This window comes from Lactuca serriola, chromosome 6 (assembly GCF_051521515.1).
Source record: "Lactuca serriola cultivar US96UC23 chromosome 6, Lser_US96UC23_V15, whole genome shotgun sequence".
Classification (NCBI taxonomy): Eukaryota; Viridiplantae; Streptophyta; class Magnoliopsida; order Asterales; family Asteraceae; genus Lactuca; species Lactuca serriola.
Genome location: NC_136413.1, coordinates 87,061,417 through 87,083,276, shown reverse-complemented (window position 1 = coordinate 87,083,276; position 21,860 = coordinate 87,061,417). Strand labels below are relative to the sequence as shown.

The following is a 21,860-nucleotide window of genomic DNA, read 5'->3' as shown; positions in this document are numbered from 1 at the left end:
AAAGAACAATTCAAGGATGAATCAAACGTGTCGAATGATTATAAACAAACCCTCAGGAGAGCTCGATCAAGAACATCAACTGTAGAGGGTTGGAGGTTTACAAGAACGATAAAAGAAATTTGAAATACTATCGCATATAGGAAAGTTCTTATGGCTAAAACCCATCACAATAAGGGTTTCATCTGATAAACACTTTTTTAGATTCGACACGTGGAACACGGGGTGTAAGTTGCTGAGCTCCGCAGATAGCTGCAAGCTATAAGACATCGGACCAATCTGGGCAAGAATCTCGAATGGCCTGATGTATCACAGATTTAGTTTTCCCCGCTTCCCAAAACGGATCATCACCTTCCAGGGAGAGACCTTCAATAGTAACCGATCTCCGACTTGAAATTCCAAGGGATTTCGTCATTTATCAGCACAGCTCTTTTGTCGGTCTCCGGATGCTTGGAGTCGAGCCTTGATTTGAATTATTTTCTCTGTCGTTTCCTGAATGATCTCAGGTCCTGTAAGAGTGCTATTTGGTGTTTGTCCCCTTGCCAACTGGATGTCTCCCATCTCAGCCCAACAAAGAGGCGATATGCATTTGCGACCATACAAAGCCTCAAAAAGAGCAACCTTAATGCTCGTGTGATAGTTGTTATTGTATGAGAACTCAATCAAGGGAAAGTGGGTATCCCATGCCCTGCTAAAATCAATCACATAGGCTCGAAGCATATCTTCAAGCGTTTGAATGGTTCGCTCGCTTTGGCCGTCAGTTTGAGGGTGATAAGTAGTGCTCATGTCTCGTTATGTTCCTATTTTCTTCTAGAGCGGCTGCCAAAATCGTGAAGTAAATCTACTATCTCGATGCAAAATATTAGATATCGACACCCCATGGAGTCTCACAATTTCTTTTATATAGATTCATATTAGCTTCACCATTTTGTACATCTCCTTTATAGGTAGTAAATAGGCGGATTTTGTTAGCCTATCGACAATCACCCAGATACCGTCCAATCCGTCTGCTGTCTAACAAGTATATGAATTTAAAACAGTAAAAATGCAATAATAAGAACAAACAGCTTGAATCAAACGTGTCGAATGATTAAATAAAATCCTTAGAAGAGCTCGATTAAGAACATCAACTGTAAAGGATTGGAAGATTACAAGAACGATTACAGGAAAATATTATACTCTTGATCAATCGCTATATCGATAATCTCTAGAATCTTGACCTAATATGCATGCAAGCATTAACTTAAATACTATACATAAAAGGCTCTCGGTTGGACAGGCCCAAACTGGAGAATAAAACGCTAATCTAACGAGCCCAAAAGACGCAACATCAAAACTCTTTTCAGCCCAACAATCTCCCCCTTTGCGTCAATTTGGAGCGAGACCTTCACTTTCTACTTGGGCCGGCGGCTGAAGCTGGTACTTTCTTCTTCACGGTACTAAACAGACACTTGGTTATGGAAAGGATGGTCTGTCTAAACCGGATGTACCAATTGATCATATCATTGAAGTACTTGATATCATCAGCCGAATTGTCTTTACACTGCTTGATGATGAATAAGATGTGCTCCAAGCAAGTTGTAGTGTAAAGATGTTTGTCAGCTAAAGCGAAGAGACATTTCTGTCCTTCGGCTCTAGTGAACATCACAGAGTTTCGCCTCGAATCTATCTTGCCCATTTGCATTTGATTCAGATCACTGGCCGATCCCACAGGCTTGACTTTCGATTTCTTCTTAAAAACTGTGGCAACCTCCTGATCCATTAGGGCCACCTCCATGATATAGCATGCCAGTATCCTTTTGACATGGTCTAAGATGGGACCATATTCAGCTTCGTTTGTCAGCAGGATATTGTACAAGACTATCCAATCATGAGGGTTCAGATTGGGCAGATCCGCCAGAGAGATCATGTGAGCAGTTCTTGCAGATCCTCGGATAAGCTTGAACTTGACGTTTGTGAATCTCCCCACGGCAAAAGGCTTCATCACCCGAACATTGAAAATCTTCTGGGCGCTCCATGTAAGGTACTGAGGGCGAGCGGCCTCCAGGTAGAAGTCAATGAGCTCCCTGTCAAGCTCATCGTTCGGATGCGGGACTTCAGAAATATTAGAGAAGGCGTGGAAGATGAACTCCTTTCGAGTTAGTGGCATATCAAACTGCGAATCAATAGTGTTGTTGCAGTCGAAAGATATCACCGGCTCGAGCCACAGTATGCTTGGAGTCTCTATGGCCTCTTTTATCAAACGATCCCTGGTCCAGGCAGGGAAGAGCAACTTTCGGCTCTCAAGGAGATCGTGGGCTTCTTTTTGCTTTCGTTCGGCTTCTTCAGCCTCACGCGCCACACGACTGGCATCACCTTCAGCATTGCGACTGTTCTTTCTTTTTAACATGTCTGCAATGGTCTCCTTGTCTTCATCTTCATCTTCATCCTCTGCTATGTGTTTGCCCTTGTTCTTCACACCCGAACCCGAGGCATGACCAGTTGGGGGTGGTTCGGTTGTGTGAGTAGCTTTGGAGGACGGAGGTGGTTTCGATCCTTTCTTCTCTTCTCCCCCCTTGTTTCGGAATGGACACGAAACTGGGTAGGCCTTCAATTTTGCTTAAGAGGTCCATGGCCGGAGATAGCTTTTCAGCAAGGGTGCGCCTCACCGAATGATTAAGGATGGGATCGTGTGCTTCCAGGATGTTAGATAGAGCTGCGTGGACATCCGAAACACACGTCTTTATGACCTCCCTCTCGGATCGAAGAGCTTCCAATTGTTGTTCGGAGTTGGAAAGCTGCGTGCTCTTGACCTTTAGGGCAGTTGTTTTACTCGCCAGAGCGTCCATCAGAGAGTTCTCTGCCGCAAGATCCTCTTGTAGTTTTGCCAGACGGGCATCGATGGAGGCACGGAGTGCCGAGTTGTCGTCGCTGATATTTTGTCGGAGGGTAGCGAACGAAGTCAACTCCGTGGAGACGAACTTGGCCAATTGCTGAACAATCGGTTCCAGAGTTGTCTTTGTGGCATTGGCGCTTTCCTGCAGAGACTTCAGCAGGTCAGAAGCGTCATTGAATAGTTTATCGACTTTTTCGGTCGCAGCCTCACAGGCTCGGGTGGAGGCGGCTATCGCAGCAGTTGCTGAGGCCACTGAGTCATGTTGAGCCCTGGAGAAGGCATCAACTATCTTCTGAAGGGCAACTTCAGACAAGGATGACTGCTTGTTGGAAGAGGAGGCGAGAAGTTGATCAACCTTCTCGTTAAGGTCGCGGAGATGCTTCTTTGTCACTGGAGCATCATCCTCCTCATCACTTTGAACTTGAAACGGACTATAGTAGACCGAATCAAAGTTCATGTGATCACCACCAAGGTATTGATCATCGCCATCGGAGGCGTCTTCTGGAGATTGAGGTGGTGGTGAAGCTGGGGGTGTTGTGGGTTTGGTTGGTTCAGGTTGAGTGGGTGGGGGGTTAGTTTCGGGTGGTGGTGGTGTATGGGTTTCGGTTTGTGGAGGTTCGGTTACGGGAGGGGTTTCGGTTACAGGTGGTGTTTCGGTTGATGTGGTGAATATGGGTGGGGGTATAGGGAATGAGGTTGGTGGTATAGTAGGGTTTATGGTGGGAATGGAAATAGGTATTGTGGGTGGAGGGGAAGGAACATGGGATTGGTGAAGTTCCATCTCCGGGGTTGGGGACCGAGGGGGTGTGTTGCCTCATTGAGGAGATTTGTCTCCTTGGGATCCCTCAGAGTCCGAACTCCCACCTTCAGAGTCGCTTGATGAGGAGGGAAGGACGAGCTTTCGCTTCTGTTGGGTCTTCCTCCTTTTCAGTTGAGGGGATGAAGCAGCCTTCGGTTGTTTGCGCTTCTTGGGAGAAGGTCCCTTTGGAGCTTTGGACACTTGCTTCCCTTTGTCACCCTTTTTGCCCCTGGCCACCGGTTTGTCGGCATCATGAATCGATCGCAGCATGTCCGGTGTCAGTTCCCTCGGACCAGTTTGGCGAAACTCCTTGATCGTTCTGATCAGTCTGCTATCAGCAGGCACATCGGCATACATCGACTCCGGGATAGAGCCAATGAAGGAGAATTTTGATGCATCGGATACGATGATCTTCTTGGTATGAAAAGTACCAATAGAAGACATCGGTGCACCGTCGACTGTGGGAACGTTAAAGTTGTCCATGGCCCATCTTGTGATCAAGATCCAGAACCGGGCCAGCGACACCTCGGAGTGTCGGGAAGAGGAAGAGAGGCTCTGAATCAGTTGTTGCCAAAGGACAAACCCATAGTCCAGATTGATCCCGTTGTATACCCCATACATAATCGACAGGAAAAGACGACTGGCCCCGTCCGATCCTGAGCTCCTTTCTGACAGTCCCTTGAAAAGAACTGTAAATAACCCATTCCACTGGGGCGGTAGGCAGGACTTCTTGAACCTTGCGACGGAGGTAAGAACTTTCGTGTAGCCCATGTTGTAGAACATGTTGTAGAGCATACCAACCGGAATCGTCTCCGGGTGAACACGCGATGGGTCAGCAGCAAACCCAAGCATGGTGCAGAAGCGGGGTCGAGAAATCGACGTTTTGTGTTCCGCCACTTCGAAAAAGACCCTGTCGACGGCCTTGTCATAGTAAGCCGTTGCGTAGACCTGAGATAAGGCCACCATTGGCACCGTTTCAATCCTTGACAGTGCAGGAGCAAGCTGGGAATATTTGAGACATTCGATGACCGGCGACATATAAGAATCATACGCCAGTGGGTTGAGATCAATCACGAGGCATTGCTGAGGACGGATTGGAAGAATCTGAGAAGTAGCATGGACGGAAGAGGATTCAGCCATTGTTGCAGGTTTGGGGAAGAAGATAACCGGGAGAGAGTTTGGAAGTATTTTTGCTTTGGAAATTATGGGGCAGTAAAGAGGTAAAAGGTGGTGTTGATGGGTTTTTAAGTAGGTGATAGGAGAGAGAAAAATCGTTTCAAATCTCTTATGGAAATACGAAACGGGTTTTTGGAGTGACTGATTGGTGACAGTTGGGACGTGCGATGATCACGTAGGAGAGAGAGTGTCAGATTCCTAGGATCACACCTCCCAATAAGCGCCGGTTCAGAGAAAGAAATCGTTTCCATTTCCACACGCGCCTGTAACTCCATAGATATGACGCTTCGATATTGCACATGCGTCCTCAAGTGTCAGAAAAAGCGCGGTCGTTTCAAATTCACGCGCCCTCCTTTTTACCGTCGTTTGAATTTCTATCCTTTTAACTCCCGCCGAGTCAGCAACTTTTTGTCTTTTCCCCTTTTTTAATCAGCTGTATTCAATATAGGACCCACGTGGCTGATTTTTGGCCTCAACTTCATTAGTAACGCTTCAGTAATAATCCAGCTTGTAAAGTAATTAGTAACGGAATTTTTGAAAATCTAGGATTTTCGTGCAAAGAGTGTAAAAGAAAAAGAAATAAAGCAACTCTTTTTAGGATAATCTGTGATGTCCATAAGGACACGAAACTGATGATCCCGGGCACGAATCTCTTCCTTCAAGGTTAAGAAGAACCTCAAAGTGTTAATGTGGAATCCCGTTGAATTACAATCAAACATTTGTTAAGAAATGTTGAAAGGCTTCTTTTAATTAGGCTAAGTAATGGTGGGTTCGCTTTGATTCAACAATGCAATTCTTGATATAAGAACGAATGTGAACAAAGTACTTGTGAGACCGGTGTAGTCTGTTGAACAAGTAGGTTGGAGTTGATTTTTGAAGTGGCTTGGATTAATATGAAATCTCAGATAAAAAAAAATTTAAAACTCTTGGGAAGAAATGTTATGGTTTGTAACAATTTCATTGGAATCATGCAAAGAGAATAAAAATTGGGACTCCATGAAGGTACATTCGTCAATTCATTGGTGAAGACTTGATCAAGTTAATTGGTCACCGTCAATTCGTTGGTGTTGAATTTTGGGTTTCACTCAGCTCGTAGTGGCACGAAACTAAGATCATAAACACAGATGTTGTGTAACCATAAACCTCAGTGGTAGTTTCTGAGAGTCTCAAGGGTTACAGTGATGAAACGAATGTTATGGAGAAATATAATGAGGATGGTGAAAGAAGACATAGTACCTCTGCTGCGAACAAAAGGACCAAGCAGGAAACTCTTATCTCATGTGAGAAGAGAGTGAGGTAGCTCACGATTAGAATAAATGTGTTAGCCTTATAGGGAAGACAAGGTTTGTGTATACCAGGTCATGAAGGCTATTATTCAAAATCTTATGAGGCTTGGGACACATACAGCAGCATGCTTCTAGGGACACTTAAGTAAGGCATCGAATATATTCCCATAAACAAATGAGCACACAATAAAAACATTTTTGGATTTTTGATATTATTAGAAAAAAAAAATATAAAATATTGAAAAGAAAAAAAATATGAAAAAAAAACTTTCGAAAAATGGAAAAACCGAACCCGAACGTTCGGTTGGTTTCGGTTGCAAAAAGTTGAAAAACCGAACCCGAACCTTCGGTTGGTTTCGGTTCAGGAAAATTTTGAAAAACCGAACCCGAACCTTCGGTTGGTTTCGGTTCTTGAAAATTTTGAAAAACCGAACCCGAACCTTCTGGAGGTTTCGGTTTTGGAAAATTTTTAAGAAACCAAGGAGTTTAGATATGCAATATGAAAAAAAAACCTTTTACACAAAGAAAAACAAATTTTGCACAAGAAATATACAACACAGAAAAACTACCTTTGAAGTAATGAGCGAGTGAGATGGTTGAACCGAACCCGAACGTTCGGTTGGTTTCGCTTCTTACGTTTGAGATTGAGAGGTAGTGTGAGGTACTGACTCTGATTCCATCATTCCTAGCCCTTGCAATATTTTATTGAACGATGGTTCTGGAAGAGCTTTGGTAAAAACGTCAGCCAGTTGATCAGTGGTTCTTACGAAGTGAACTTCGACATTTCCATCTTCCACATGATCTTTGATGAAGTGATACCTCAGTGCTATGTGTTTGGTTTTAGAGTGTTGCACTGGGTTATGACAGATCCTAATTGCACTTTCAGAGTCACAATATAGAGGGATCTTCTTCATATTGAGTCCATAATCTCGAAGTTGACTCTGGATCCAAATCACTTGTGATGTGCAGGATGCAGCGGCAATATATTCCGCTTCAGCAGTAGACAGCGACACACATGTTTGTTTCTTGGATTGCCAGCTGACCAACTTCCCATCAAGAAATTGACAGCCACCAGTTGTGCTTTTGCGGTCGAGTCCACATCCTCCAAGGTCAGCATCAGAATAGGCTTGAACGAAGAAGCCTGAATTGGATGGATACCATAGACCTAAGGAGGCGGTTCGCTTGAGATAGCGTAGGATGTTCTTCACTGCCAGCATGTGAGGTTCGCGTGGGTTAGCCTGAAATCGAGCACAATAACACACAGAAAACATGATATCAGGCCTGCTAGCAGTTAGATACATCAGTGAGCCTATCATTTGACGATAGAGCGTGATGTCGACAGCCGGTTTGTCTAGAGAAGGGGTAAGCTTGGTGCCGAATGCCATTGGGACTTTGACTTTTGAGTCTCCCATCATGCCAAACTTTGCTAGGAGAGTCTTTGTGTAAGCTTCCTGATTGATAAAGATGCCTTCGGGTCCCTGTCTTATATTTAAACCAAGGAAAAAATTAATAGGACCCATTGAGCTCATTTGAAACTTAGTCTCCATCATCTTCCTGAATTCAGCTGTTAAGCTGGGATTCGTAGAGCCAAAGATGATGTCATCGACATAAATTTGAACTATCATAAGGTGGTTACCTTCCTTTTTGCGAAAGAAGGTTGGGTCAACCGAACCTTGTTTGAATTTGGACATCTTTAAAAATTTTGTAAGCGTTTCATACCAGGCTCTCGGAGCTTGTTTGAGGTCGTACACAGCTTTATCCAGAATATAGCAATGATTTGGATACTTTTCGTTCACGAACCCAGGAGGTTGCTCCACATACACAGTTTCTTCAAGTTCTCCATTGATAAATGCACACTTGACGTCCATTTGGAAGACCTCAATGTTTTTGTGAGCAGCATAGGCCAGAAATATTCTAACCGATTCTAGCCTAGCTACTGGAGCGAACGTCTCTTCGTAATCTATCCCTTCCTCCTGACAGTATCCCTTGACAACCAGACGAGCTTTGTTCCTTATGACATTACCTTCCTTGTCCATTTTGTTTCTAAAAACCCATTTAAGACCAACAACTGAAGCAACCGGAGGAGTTGGAATGAGGCGCCAGACTTTGTTCCTTTCGAACTCGTTCAGTTCGTCTTGCATTGCTTGAACCCAATCAGAGTGATCGAGGGCAGTGTTCACTGTCTTCGGTTCAACTTTTGATACAAATGAGTTAAACATACAAAACTCAACCTTTGAGAATAGGGATGTCTGTTTTGCCTTCAGTTGAGATCGGGTCAGAACCTTTTCAGATACATCACCAACTACTTGAGAGATAGGATGATCTCTGGTCCATTTTGTAAGAGGAGGGTAATTCGGATCGAAGGTTGGATCTAGTTCAGCATTGATCATCTCTTCGGGCTCAGATTGGCTATCGTCATCAAGCGTCATATCATCATGCTCCCCCTCAAATAATGAGTCTTGAGAAACATGAGGCTCAGGATTTTGTTGTGGTGCTGGATTTTCAGACGTTGAAGCACCTTCATATGGAGGGGCATCTTCGGTTGGAGAGGCACCTTCGGTTGGTGAAGGACCTTCGGTTGAAGTAGTAGAGCTTGGCTCCCCCTGGACTTGTGAGCTTGGCTCCCCCTCGACATGTGAGCTTGGCTCCCCCTCGACAGAAGCTGTGTTGGTTGGAGATTCATCAGTGAGCGATTCTCCTTCATGCATTCTTTTCGCAACATCTTCGACAATTTGTTTCATATGATCAATTTTGTTGTCAGCTACACCTGCTTCTGAGAGAGAAGCTTTTTCAGGTTCATCAAAGAGTTCCAGAAATTTCTCATACAAATTGGCGATTGAGACCGTGACTTGGCCAGTTTGAGGAAATATTTCCCCGGCAGTGTCATCTATGGCCTGTAGCTTCTTGACGTAGTTATCGTCGAAGGTCACATAGTATGTCTCTTCAATCCTTCTTGATCGTTTGTTTAGGACCCTGTACGCCTTGGATGTGAGTGAGTAACCCAGAAAGATTCCCTCGTCAGCTTTGACATCAAACTTGTTGCGGTGTTCTTTAGAGTTAAAGATGAAACACCTTGAGCCAAACACATGGAAAAATTTCACGTTGGGCTTTCTGTTGTTTAATATCTCATATGGTGTGAGCGTGAATCGCTTGTTGAGATAGGACCTGTTTTGAGTATAACAAGCAGCAGAAATAGCGTCAGCCCAAAAATAAAGAGGTAAGGAAGCGAAACTTAACATAGTGCGGGCAGCTTCACACAGAGATCGGTTTCGTCTTTCGACTATCCGTTCTGCTGTGGTGTGTAGGGAGCTGAGAAATTATGACTAATTCCCTTTTCTGCAAGAAACTCTTCAAACTCCCTGTTCTTGAATTCGAGACCATTGTCGCTCCTGATGTTTTGAACGACCTTCTTGAGCTGGACTTCAATTTGCTTGATAAACACTTTCAGCTTTTGAGTCGCTTCAGATTTGAGTTTAAGAAAGAACACCCATGTAAATCGAGAGAAGTCATCAACGATAACAAGAATGTACTTGCTACCACCGATGCTTTCAATAGATGAAGGACCACACAAATCGATATGAAGCAATTTGAGTGGTTCAACAACTTTTGTGTTAATTACGGATGGGTGACTTTGACGACTCTGCTTTCCCATTTCGCATGCAGCACATAAATGCTCTCTGTCAAACTTGAGCAATGGAAGACCCCTAACGTGACCTCCAGTGACAAGTCGGTTGATATCTTTGAAATTGAGATGAGAGAGTCTTCTGTGCCACAACCAGCTTTCGTCGGATTGAGCTTTTGATAGCAGACATATGGCTGGGTTTCCTTTGATGGGTTTCATGTTCAGAGGAAACATTTCACCCTTTCGCTCTGACTTCAGAATCACTTTCTTTGTCTTTTTCTCTATGATTTCAGAACCTTCATCATCGAATGAAACTTTGAGACCTGTACCTCCGACAAGCTGAGATACACTGATGAGGTTGTGTTGAAGTCCTTCCACATAGGCCACCTTCCTTATGGTAAAGTCACCATTCGTTATCATCCCATATCCCTTTATGGTGCCGAAAGAGTTATTTCCAAACATAACGTTGCCACCATTTGCAAGAGATCTGTATTCCCTGAGCTCCTCTTTCCTCCCTGTCATGTGACGCGAGCAGCCACTGTCGATGTACCATTCTTCGTCAAACTGCTCGTCACTTATAACCTGCAAAAATTAAGCAGATTTAGGAACCCAAAGTTTCTTGGGTCCACGTGAGCTTTTCATGGGAACAGGAATAGTAAGAGAGATGTCAACTAGATATGTTCGTTTTATTAGAGTTGTTTCATCTTTCTTTTTAATGGTAAAGACTTTTATTTTATTGACATTAGGGATGTTTGTTTTGGACTCAGGTTTGGATTCATTGACCTTCTGCTTTCCCTTCTGTTCAGCAGATGGATGAGGTTTTTGAGAACCAACGGAATTAGCGTTAGAGCAAGATGGAGATGAATGGTTGGAAGTGGAAGAACGAGAAGAATTAGGAAGAGAGGATTTGGATTTGGATGGAGATGTCTTCCTTGCTGATGACTCTAGGTGACCCTTTTGCTTTTGATCGTTGGTGGGGTTAACCTTTGAGTCTTGTTCCTTTTTTATTTCAGAGCCGAACCTCTGTGTTCGGTTGGAGTTGTTCTTGGAACCGAACCTTTGTTTTCGGTCGAAGTCCTTTTCAGAACCGAACCTTGGCTTTCGGTTGGTGTTTTCTTGTGAACCGAACCTTAGCTTTCGGTTGGTGTTTTCTTGTGAACCGAACCTTAGCTTTCGGTTGGTATTTTCTTGTGAACCGAACCTTAGCTTTCGGTTGGTGTTTTCTTGTGAACCGAACCTTGGCTTTCGGTTGGAGGAACTTTCAGGCTTTCGTACAGGATTGTTTTCATACTTCAGATTCTTGTCCTTGTGTGTATAGTATGCGTTCTGGGAGTGCCAGAATTGTTTCCTTTCAGAAAGATTTTTCCTGTATCTTTGGTTCCTCTCTATCTTCTTATCCCTCATCTGCTTAGGTTGATGATGAACGTTCGCTCTTGTTTTTGCTGTCACTTTGACTGATTCCTTTTGAACTTCAGGAGTTTTTCTTTGAGCAGAGGGGACAGATGGAATATCGGAAGAAGATTCAGTTTGCCCTGAGGAAGTGGAAGGAGTATCTGATGAAGTTTTGCTTCGAGCTGTAGGTGTTGAAGGAATGTCTTCTTTTGCTAAACGATCATCCTCTTGAGGAATTTCTTTGGTACCACTGGTGCTTGGTTCACTGAAATTATCAGGCTTGTTCAAGGGTTCAGGTATGTATCTCCCTTTTCTCATCCAAGAGGTTCTTTCAGATAGGCCGACGGTTTCGTTTCCATTATCAATAGGAGCTTCCCAGAAATACTCATCACAGCCATCAGCATTGTCTTCGTTAACAATAGCTGTGAGTTCATCTGTTTGATGTTCGGTTACTCCAGTCACCTTGTATACTTGATTTGGAGTGGTCCTGACCTTTTGATACACAACAGCTTTTTCTACTAATTTCGGGGACTTTTGTTGGGACAATCTAGCGAATTCCACAGAGTTTTCAGAAATAAGATTTTTGTGGTTTTCAGTTTCGCTTTTAACAAATTCTGAGCAGTCAACCGTATCCTCCACAGAAATTTCACTCATGTTTTCGTCCTCGTTAAGCTCAGATGCATTTTCAACATCGATTTTGTTTTCTGAGCTTACGTTGGCGTTTAGAGAGTCAAATTTTTGCATGGTTTCGGTTCTCAGTTTAAGTCTGTCATTTTCGTCCAAAAGGTTTTTGAGCATGTCCTTGTGGTCTTTGGACTTAATGAAGGACTCAATTTTGTCCAGTCCATACATATAGGTCGGATTGACATCATCAGACGATATCACACTCTCACAATTGTAGGCTTCGGCATCGATTTCATCCTCCTTAAATTCTAGAAAGGGCAAAATCATGTGATGGATCTTTTGTCCTATCTCACAATCCAAGTGAAGTTGAGTAATATTGGAATATAAACGTTTAGCTATTAAACAAAAAACATTTCGTTGTTTTAACAATTTCAAATTGTCTCTCTGCAAATAAATGTTTTCGTCTTTAACTTTAATTAATTCCGACTCTTTTAACTCAATCCACATTCGCCGCTCCTCACTCTTCGACGCCGCCCTGCTTAATTGATCAGTTAGGTTAGAATTGGTGACTCGAGTTTGAGTTAGGCTACTATCTAAATGAGAAATTCTTGTATTAATATTTTTTAGTTCTTTCTCGTAAGAGGATGGTGGTACTTTAGATGAAATAAAAGCAGATTGTACCTTCTTTATCAGTTCATCGAGTTCATTGAACTGCTGGCTGAGTGGTTTGGCCGTAAAGCACATATCCTCCTGCACCTTCGGTCCATTGCTTCCTCCATCGGTGTTGTATCCCCTTATTTGAGACACTTCAGACACCATGAAGCATTTTCCACCACTGCTTTCCTCCTTAGCCACATATGCCTTTCCATGAGTAGGCTTCCTCACTTCTTCGTCTTCTGAGTCAGTAGACCAAACTTCAGTGCTACCGAACTCATCGTCATTGACCGAACCCTGCACAATAAGAGCATTAATAGAAGGGTTAGCGGTAGACTTCTTCTTTCTCAACTCATCCAATCTCTTCTGCAGTACAGCTTCCTCATCATTTCCATTGTCCTTTTCAGCCATCTTCTTAAGAACACAGTCCTTAGCGTAGTGGTTCTTGCCACCACAATAGAAACAGCTTACTCCGGAATCGCCATCTGCTTTCGGTTCCTTTTTGGGCTCCTCAGCTTTCGGTTCATTGTTTGCTTTTTCTGAGCTGTAACTCCCCTGCCAGTTTCGGTTTTTGTTGCTGGGGAATCTCTTCTTTATGAACCTCTTAGGATTGGATACCAGCATGGCATAATCCTCAGTTGAGAGGTCATATTCTTCCAAGTTGAGCTCTTCATCCTCCACCACAGCTTTACTTTTAGATAGGAGGGCCAACGAACCAAGACTGGGGACAACATTCTTCTCTTGAACCACAATCTTCTCTTGGGACTTTAGAATACCCACCAGTTTCGCCAAAGAATATGATTTAAACTGTTCATGGGCTTTGACTGTGGAAACAACTGCTCTCCATTCAGATCGCAGTCCGTTCAAGAACGTAACCTTTTGTTCGATGAGCTTCCTTTCAATGTCGTGTTTAATCATCTTGCTGAGAAGATGATTGAAGCGATCAAACGTCAGGGTCACAGTTTCTTCGGCCCCTTGCCTGAATTCACCAAATTCAGATAGAAGCAAGGTTTGGATGGAATGTTCAAGATCTTCGTCTGTGGAATACAGTTCGCGAAGTCTATCCCACACTTCCTTCGCCGTAGTGCATGAGCTGACCAGCCTGAATGTGTCGGACTGAAGGGCGAATTTGATCAACCTAAGTGCCTTAATATTGCACTGGAGTTTGTCTTTTTCATCTTGCGCGATATTCGTCACGTCCTTGAGCAGATCATTGTACTCTTTTTGCGTCTTAATGATTCTGGACGTCATAGAATGAGAAAACGGTCCACTGATGATGGCTTCCCATATGAGATAACCATTGTCCTCCGATCCAATCACATAATCTTCGAAATGATGCGCCCATACTTCACAGTCATGGGTGTACAAGATTGGAATCTTTGTCGTCGAACCGATGCTGTTGGAGATATTAATAGGGTTTGATTGCGTTGCGTCCATAATGATCGTAAAAACCTGTTCAAAGATCAGACTTGTAATAAAGCAGATTAGGGCAAAATAAGAAATACTAAGATACGTCAATTAAGATGACGGCTCAATAAATATCAATAATTGCGGAAAAACCCTAATGGTAATCTTTTTCACAGAAAAGATGTGTATCGATTACACAGTCTCCTGCTCTGATACCAATTGATGGGATTAAAACAACTTTTAATCTAAGAAGATCGATTAGATCTTGAACAAGTAAAAACGCAATAATAAGAACAAACAGCTTGAATCAAACGTGTCGAATGATTAAATAAAATCCTTAGAAGAGCTCGATTAAGAACATCAACTGTAAAGGATTGGAAGATTACAAGAACGATTACAGGAAAATATTATACTCTTGATCAATCGCTATATCGATAATCTCTAGAATCTTGACCTAATATGCATGCAAGCATTAACTTAAATACTATACATAAAAGGCTCTCGGTTGGACAGGCCCAAACCGGAGAATAAAACGCTAATCTAACGAGCCCAAAAAACGCAACATCAAAACTCTTTTCAGCCCAACAGAAATCCATGGTCATCCTTTCCTATTTCCACTCGGGTATTACTGGCTGTTGTAACAATACCGAGGGCTTCTGATATTCCACTTTAACCTTGGCACAAATGAGACACTTGCCCACGTTGGTGGCAATTTCTGCTTTCATGTTGGGCCACCCATAATGTTGTTTAATGCCTAGGCACATCTTATCGGAACCTGGATGGACGAAGTATCGTGTTTTGTGCGCTTCGTTCATGACTACATCCCGGAATCCTCCAAATTTTGGGATCTAAATACGTTCCATGAAGTAATAAACTCCGTCTCCCTTGACTTCTAGACTCTTATCCATCCCGCGCAATGTTTCATTAGCGACATTCTCCCACTTTAATGCCTCCAATTGTGCTTCCTTGATTTGTGAAGTTAGATGAGAGTGGATGGTTATCGATAATGTTTTCACCCGACGACCTGAGTATTCTTTCCTTCCCAGGGCATCGGCTACCACCTTAGCCTTTCCTGGGTGGTACTTGCTCTCGCATTCATAATCATTTAGCAGCTCAGTCCACCTTCGCTGCCTCATGTTTAACTCCTTTTGATTTAGAATGTGCTGGAGGCTTTTGTGGTCCGTGAAGATGGTGCACTTTGTACCACATAGGTAGTGCCTCCAAATATTTAGGGTGAAGACCACTGCTCCCAGCTCGAGATCATGGGTGGTGTAATTTACCTCGTGGGTCTTTAATTGTCTAGATGCATATACAATCACTTTTCCGTGTAGCTTCAGCAAACAACCTAACTCTTGGTTTGAGGCATCACAATACACTACAAAGTCTTCTATTCCCTCTGGCAAGGACAGCACCGGTGCACTACAGAGGGCACGCTTCCTGGTTTGGAAAGCAACTTCTTTTTTGTCCGTCCAGTTGAAGGGTACTCCTTTTTGTGTTAGGGTGGTGAGGGGCTTGGCTAGCTTGGAGAAGTTCTGGATAAACCTTTGGTAGTAGCCCACAAGACCCAAGAATTGCCAGATTTCTATTGGTGTCTTCGGAATCGTCCAACCTTCAATAGCCTTGATTTTCGAAGGATCCACATGAATTCCCTCCTCATTGACTACATGACCCAAGAAGTTTACACTGCAAATCCAGAACTCGCATTTGGAGAGTTTTGCATATAGCTTCTTGGCTCTCAGAATTTCCAAGATCTGGCGTAGGTGCTGGTGGTGCTCCTCCTTACTTCGAGAGTATATGAGTATATCATCCATGAAGACGATTACAAAATGATCAAGGAATGGACGGCAGACTCGATTCATGAGGTCCATAAATGCTGCGGGGGAATTTGTCAAACCGAAGGGCATAACAACGAATTTGTAATGGCCGTATCGGGTTTGGAAAGCAGTTTTTGTAATATCCTTTTCCCGGACTCGGAGTTCATGATAACCGAATCTTAGATCTATTTTTGAGAAATAACTAGCTCCATGAAGCTTGTCAAATAGATCATCAATTCATGGAAGTGGGTATCGGTTTTTGATAGTGACTTTGTTTAACTCCCAATAGTCGATGCAAATTTTGTAGGATCCGACCTTCTTTTTGACAAACAAGACTGGAGCTCCCCAGGGTGAGAAGCTTGGTCTGATGAACCATTTTTTCAGAAGTTTGCTCAATTGGCTGGATAATTCCTGCATTTCGGCGGGAGCTAACCTGTAGGGTGATTTGGCAATTAATGTGGCTTCCGGAATTCGGTCGATTCGAAATTCAACCTATCTTTCTGGGGGTATTCCTGGAAGGTCTTCAGGAAACACATTCGGAAAGTCACATGCCACTGGAATATCTTTGATGTTTATTTCCTCTTTAGACTTATCCACAATGTGAGCGAGGAAGGCATAAATTTTCTTTTGGAAACATTTTTTGCCTTGATGCACGAGATAACACAAAAGATTGGTGCTAGGTTTATCACCATAGATTATTAGGGTTTTGTGGTTAAGGAGGTGAAGGTGAATGACCTTCTCCTGGCACGTAATATCAGCATGGTGGGGGCTTAACCAATCCATACCGATTATCACATCAAAACTCCTAATATTTACTAGCATCAAATCTATTTGAAACGAATGGTTGTTAAATGTTAATGTGCACCCTACGTAAACGTCTTTGGTTGTTTCAGTTTTCCCATTAGCCATCTCCACTATGAAGGCTTCGCTTAGCTTCCGGGGTTGTTGGTTTAGTAAGTGTTTGAATTTATTACTCACAAGACTCTGCTCAACTCCACTGTCAAATAGAATATATGCATAAGTGTTGTTGAGGAGGAACGTACCAGTGACTACCATTGGGTCTTGAACTGCCTCTCCTTGACCCAAGGTCAGGACCCTGCCCGATCCTCCTACCCCGTGGTTGTTGGCTTTGGGGAAATTCCACCTAAAATGGCCAGTTCCTCCACATCCATAAAAAGTATGGATGGCCACATTGTTGTTGTTTTTGTTGTTGTTGTTTGGCTATTGGTTCTGTTCGGGTTGAGATCTGCAGTACCGGTTTGTGTACCCCCTTGTGGTTACAGTTGGTACATTGCATTTCTCTGCACTCACCATGGTGGTGGTAGCTGCGTTTGTTGGATTTTCGTAAAGTTCCTGAGTATTGCCTGGTAGTGGTTTGCATAGTTAAGGCTGGAGCAGTTGGTGCTGGCGCAACATGGGCGGTAGCAGCGTGGACTGCTACGATTTGTTGCTTTTTGGAGGATCCCTGGTTTTGTCGCCCATTTTGTTTTTTGTCCTTGTTTTTCTTGTTATCCCATTCCTTCTTGGTCTTGGTATCAGCAGTTTTGGCCCCTTTCTTGTTGTCACGGTCGTAAAGCTTCTGAGCTAGCCTTTTTGCACTGTCAAAAGTTTCTGGATTTGCCGCAATCATGTTTCCTTGGATTGGAGAAGTTAATCCCCAAATGAACCGCTCAATCTTCTTCGCTTTTGAGGTGATCATCCTCGGTCACAGAAGGGCTAGTTTACTGAACCTTGAGATGTAAGCCTCGATATCTGAATTTTGTACTGTGAGGTTCCATAATTCCTGCTCCAATTTATGTATCTCCCAACGGGGAATGTACTTTGCCATCAACATTTCCATGAGCTCTTCCCAGGGCATGACATTTTCCACTGGGAGTGTCTTAGCCTGCACATGACCATTCCACCACGAGAGCGCTTGGTCGACAAACGTGCAAGCTGCGAACTTCACCTTGCACTCTTCAGGGCACCCGCAGATCTCAAAAATTGGCTCTATCTTTTCCATCCATCGTTTTAAAGTTATCACGCCTCCCATTCTATTGAATGTTCGGGGTTTGGAATTCAAAAAATCCTTATAGGTGCATACTTTCGTAGGACCTTGGTTCATTCCTTGGTTCAAACTTCCAGTCCCTTGACCATTACCATCACCATTGTTTCCGTTATGAATATGTGCCAATGTTGCAGTGACCGCAACTAATATTGCTGCTTGGAATGCAACAGAATCTACCTTTGGTGGAGGCGGTGGTGGTGGTTCCGTTTTGTTTCTGCGATTTGGTCTTTGAGGCATCTTTTGTCATAGAACAGAAAGATGGTGAGTACGTAGGAGTTCGTAGTTTTGAGTCCCTCCATTATCTAGTGGTTTCAATGGTTCCGTTGTGCATATAAGTGAATTCATACAATATCATGAAACAAAAAAAAGGAAAACACATAACAGATAACAAAGTCACAAATAAAACATAGAACTTTTTGATTAAAATTAAACTTTGTAGTAAAATGCGTGAAAATTTTCCTTGGAAGGCATACAGTACATAGAGACATATATGATCCGACAGCATAACGACTTTACAAGTAGTGTAGTCACTTAATCATAAAGCCGATTCTACATAAAATAGTACATAAAAGAGAACCATAATAGTAGTGATGAGTGGTGGAGCTGATCCTAGTCGCGACGAGAAGTGTCTGGTGGTGTTGATGATGAGGTGGATGCACCCTGAAGTCTGACCAGATGATGCTCGATGGCTCGTAGCGGGGATTCCAACGCTACATGTATCGCCTGATTGTCCCTAACCATCTCATGAGTCATTCTTTCTGCACGCTCAACCGCAACTGTCATTGCAACCATCTAATCGGCGGTTGCCTATGCCTACTCACCTATATCGCACGTCCTCCTAACCATCAGTGGAAGGGCTCGATCTGCATACCCGCCTTGACTCAGATTGCAATAGTCCCGGTTCATGCCAAATGGGGGACGCACCCCTTGTTGGCGACTCCACCTCCAGATCTCATGAACCCATGGGGGCATAGGGCCGTTGGGACCCATCTTGTGTGAGGGCAGCTTAGCCATGTATGGCATATTAATGACTTCAGAATCCATATCCGAGTCATCTGCGTCGTCACCGTCAGACTCCTCCTCCTCTGAGTCCACCACCGGTTCTGCTGTTCCTTCATCGGGTTCTTCCTCTGGTTCTTCCTCTAGCTCTTCCTCGGGTTACGGATCTAGCCATCCTCCGTTCCCCTGGTTGGGGATGTAAGGATCTCCAGGGTGATGAAATCCAGCCATAGAGTCTGCACAAAACTATATGAATGCAGGAAAGATGGATAGCATGTAAGAATGTTTTAATTGTTTTAGTTTGGTTCCTTAAAACTTTTTGGATATGAGGTAAGTTTCTAGATTCATTGCCCACCATGATCACTCCTGAACACATGTTGGTCGTATTTTGAATAAATATAGTTGATCAAGCTCTAATTATCCCCAATATGACTACATAACTGTCTGGGTTTAACCACGATGCTCAATTCGTCCAAATACTTTTATTGTTCTTGCAATGATGAACACATATGTATGTATTTTAATTATTTTGTTCAGGGTAGTTTAGTCCCAATGTATTTATAGTTGCATATCTTGTATGATTTGATATGAGTTCATGATAAACAATACTCTGATACCAATCTGTCACACCCCCGAACAGGAGAAACGGCAGAAACGGCCGGGGGTTGGGTGACTTCATCTTGTAATATCATCACAGTGATTATAATAGAAACAAGACAAGCATCATCATCACACACACAATAATACAACAATACTGAGTTTACATCATTGTAATTGTTTACAAAAGTTACATCCCATAAATATAAGGTTTATAATAGCAACAAAATGCAACAAATTCCACATATTATTGATGTCCACCTGCTTAACGATTTCCTTAGAATACAAGTTATTTTGAAAACATCAACATATATAATGTTGGTGAGTTCATAAGCATGTTTGAGTGAAAACTTTTGTATCATTTAGTAAACACCAGAAAATCCAATATTTTTTGTAAAATGGTTTGAAAGTTTTGTATCAAATCTTGTGTTTAGCATGTGTGTTTCTGTTTTGAAAATGTGTAAAAAGAGTATTCAAGAAAATCCTATATTTTTTGTTGCAATTAGAAGGTATTGTATAATTGTTTGCTTTTCCCAGAAAATCTGATATTTTCTGATTGTAAAAGTGTTGTGGTCTTAAAAATCCTAAGACTAGATACCAGTGTATATATGTATGTTTTCATATAGTCAAAATTGTATATGTATTCTGTAAATTTACAGTGGAGTTAATCTCTGTGTGAGTCGTTATAACAATACTTGATAATGACTAATCCGCCTGTCATGACGTTTTTCAGGCGCCGACTTGTTTAAGGTAAGGTTTGTTACCCTAGACTTGCCTAGTTTAACTATAGCGAACAGCTCAGGTGTGGGTTGTCAACCCCGTATAGATCTATACAAAAACTCTCGCTCTCCCTCCAAGAGACTCTGGTTATAACTACAGGCTTACAGTAGTACACTAGATATGTACGTGTGAATAGAATGTCTCACAAGAGCCTTGACTGAATTTACGCGAATATCTTATTACACTGTGTAACGTAGTGAATAATGTTTCTGTTGGATTAGATGTCTAAGCCCATAAGTATTATTGGTATGTACTTGACCCGAGAGTAGAATGGTCCATTTGGATTGCATATCATTAGGGAAATTTGTTAGGACGGACTTTTGAGAGAAGATGTTATATATGATTTATTAATATATTATAAGTTATAATATATTAATATGAAATCATATGTTTTAATTAGTATTGATCAAGATTAATTTGGAATTAATTTAGTGATCAAAAGAGACTAATTAAATATATGGGGACTAATTAAGTTAATTAGTTATATTTATATGTGTTGGGCTTATGATCCATGTTGGACCAAGTTTATGTATGGATACATAAAGAGTTGGGCCACATGAACCTTGGATCATTAAAGCCATGGGTATGGATATAGGTTATGGGTTATAGCCATGACCCTTGGATTCCTATCACATATAAATAGATGCTTCTAGCCCAAAAATCGTGACTTACTCTAGTCTTAGAGTTCATGGAGTTTGTGGTGCATGGACATTCTCTCCCAAGTCCATTCTTTGTCCATGATGTGTTGTGATTCTACTTGAGGCTTCCACACTATTGGGGCTAAGCTCTTAAGTTTAGATACATCAAGACTTCAAGCTCCAGAATAAGGTATGTTGTCCTAACCAGATTCTTGTGTTGTATATGAAAATTGTATGCTAGTTATAGATAATACCTTGGAAAGTTCATATTTACATGTATAATAGAGAAAACATAGATCCAAGGGATTTAGGGTTGCATGTACACCTTAAGAGTGTTAGAATGCTCAAAACCCAACAGTGGTATCAGAGACATGGGTTGTTTTCAATTATATTTGATGCAACTAGCTGGAAAACCCAAAATTTTAGCTGTTTGGATAGCAGACTCATCGAGTCCAGTGTGTGACTTGACGAGTCCATGAAAAAATGCATCCAACTCGTCGAGTTTGTTCTTGCACTCGACGAGTTGGACCCCCTGACAACATATATTCGTGTTTTTTGGCCTGTTTTGGATGAGAATCATTACCACAAAATTTTTTTGTTCATAAAATTTGTTTTTGGTACTATGGTAATGTTTATTCTCATCCAAATAAAGGATAATTATCAAAGTTTCAAGATTCATGTTAGTTTTTGTGATTAACTGTGTTCTTGAAAAATGTTGATATGAATTGTCTTTACTTATGAGTTTGATCTTGTTCATAGAAAACTTACTTGATTAATGTGTTAATTGGTAATTTGATGTTAATGTTTTTTTATGAACTCCATAACTTGTCCTCCAGTTATGGAAAGTGAAGAGTTTTTCATTTAAAAGCACATTAAGTCTTATAGGTTATGAAAATAGAAGAGACTCTATTTTTAATGTCATCATTAAATGATTTTATGTCTTACATAACTTGTCCTCAAGTTATGGAACTTGAAAGGTTTTTTCATTAAACCATAATTAAACTCATAAGTTATGAAAATCCAAGAGTTTTGAAAAGTTTCAAAACTCTCCCTCAAGTTTTGGAATTTGTAAAGTTAACCCCCCATGTATACTTTAATTCCAAACCCTACAATTTTAATGGTTAAAATTCAAACTTTATGGACTTCATTAAAT

The 21,860-nt window shown here is 42.0% G+C and overlaps 1 protein-coding gene across 1 annotated transcript; it reads right to left on the bottom strand.

The window, feature by feature from the left end:
* Positions 1–906: 906 nt before the first annotated feature.
* Positions 907–15,643, bottom strand: LOC145059983 (putative mitochondrial protein AtMg00860). The gene is made up of 2 exons (XM_079007730.1): positions 15,113–15,643; positions 907–1,011 (listed from the first exon to the last, which is right to left on the bottom strand). Exons 1-2 carry the CDS (start codon positions 15,641–15,643, stop codon positions 907–909), a joined length of 636 nt encoding a protein of 211 aa, XP_078863856.1.
* Positions 15,644–21,860: the final 6,217 nt, after the last annotated feature.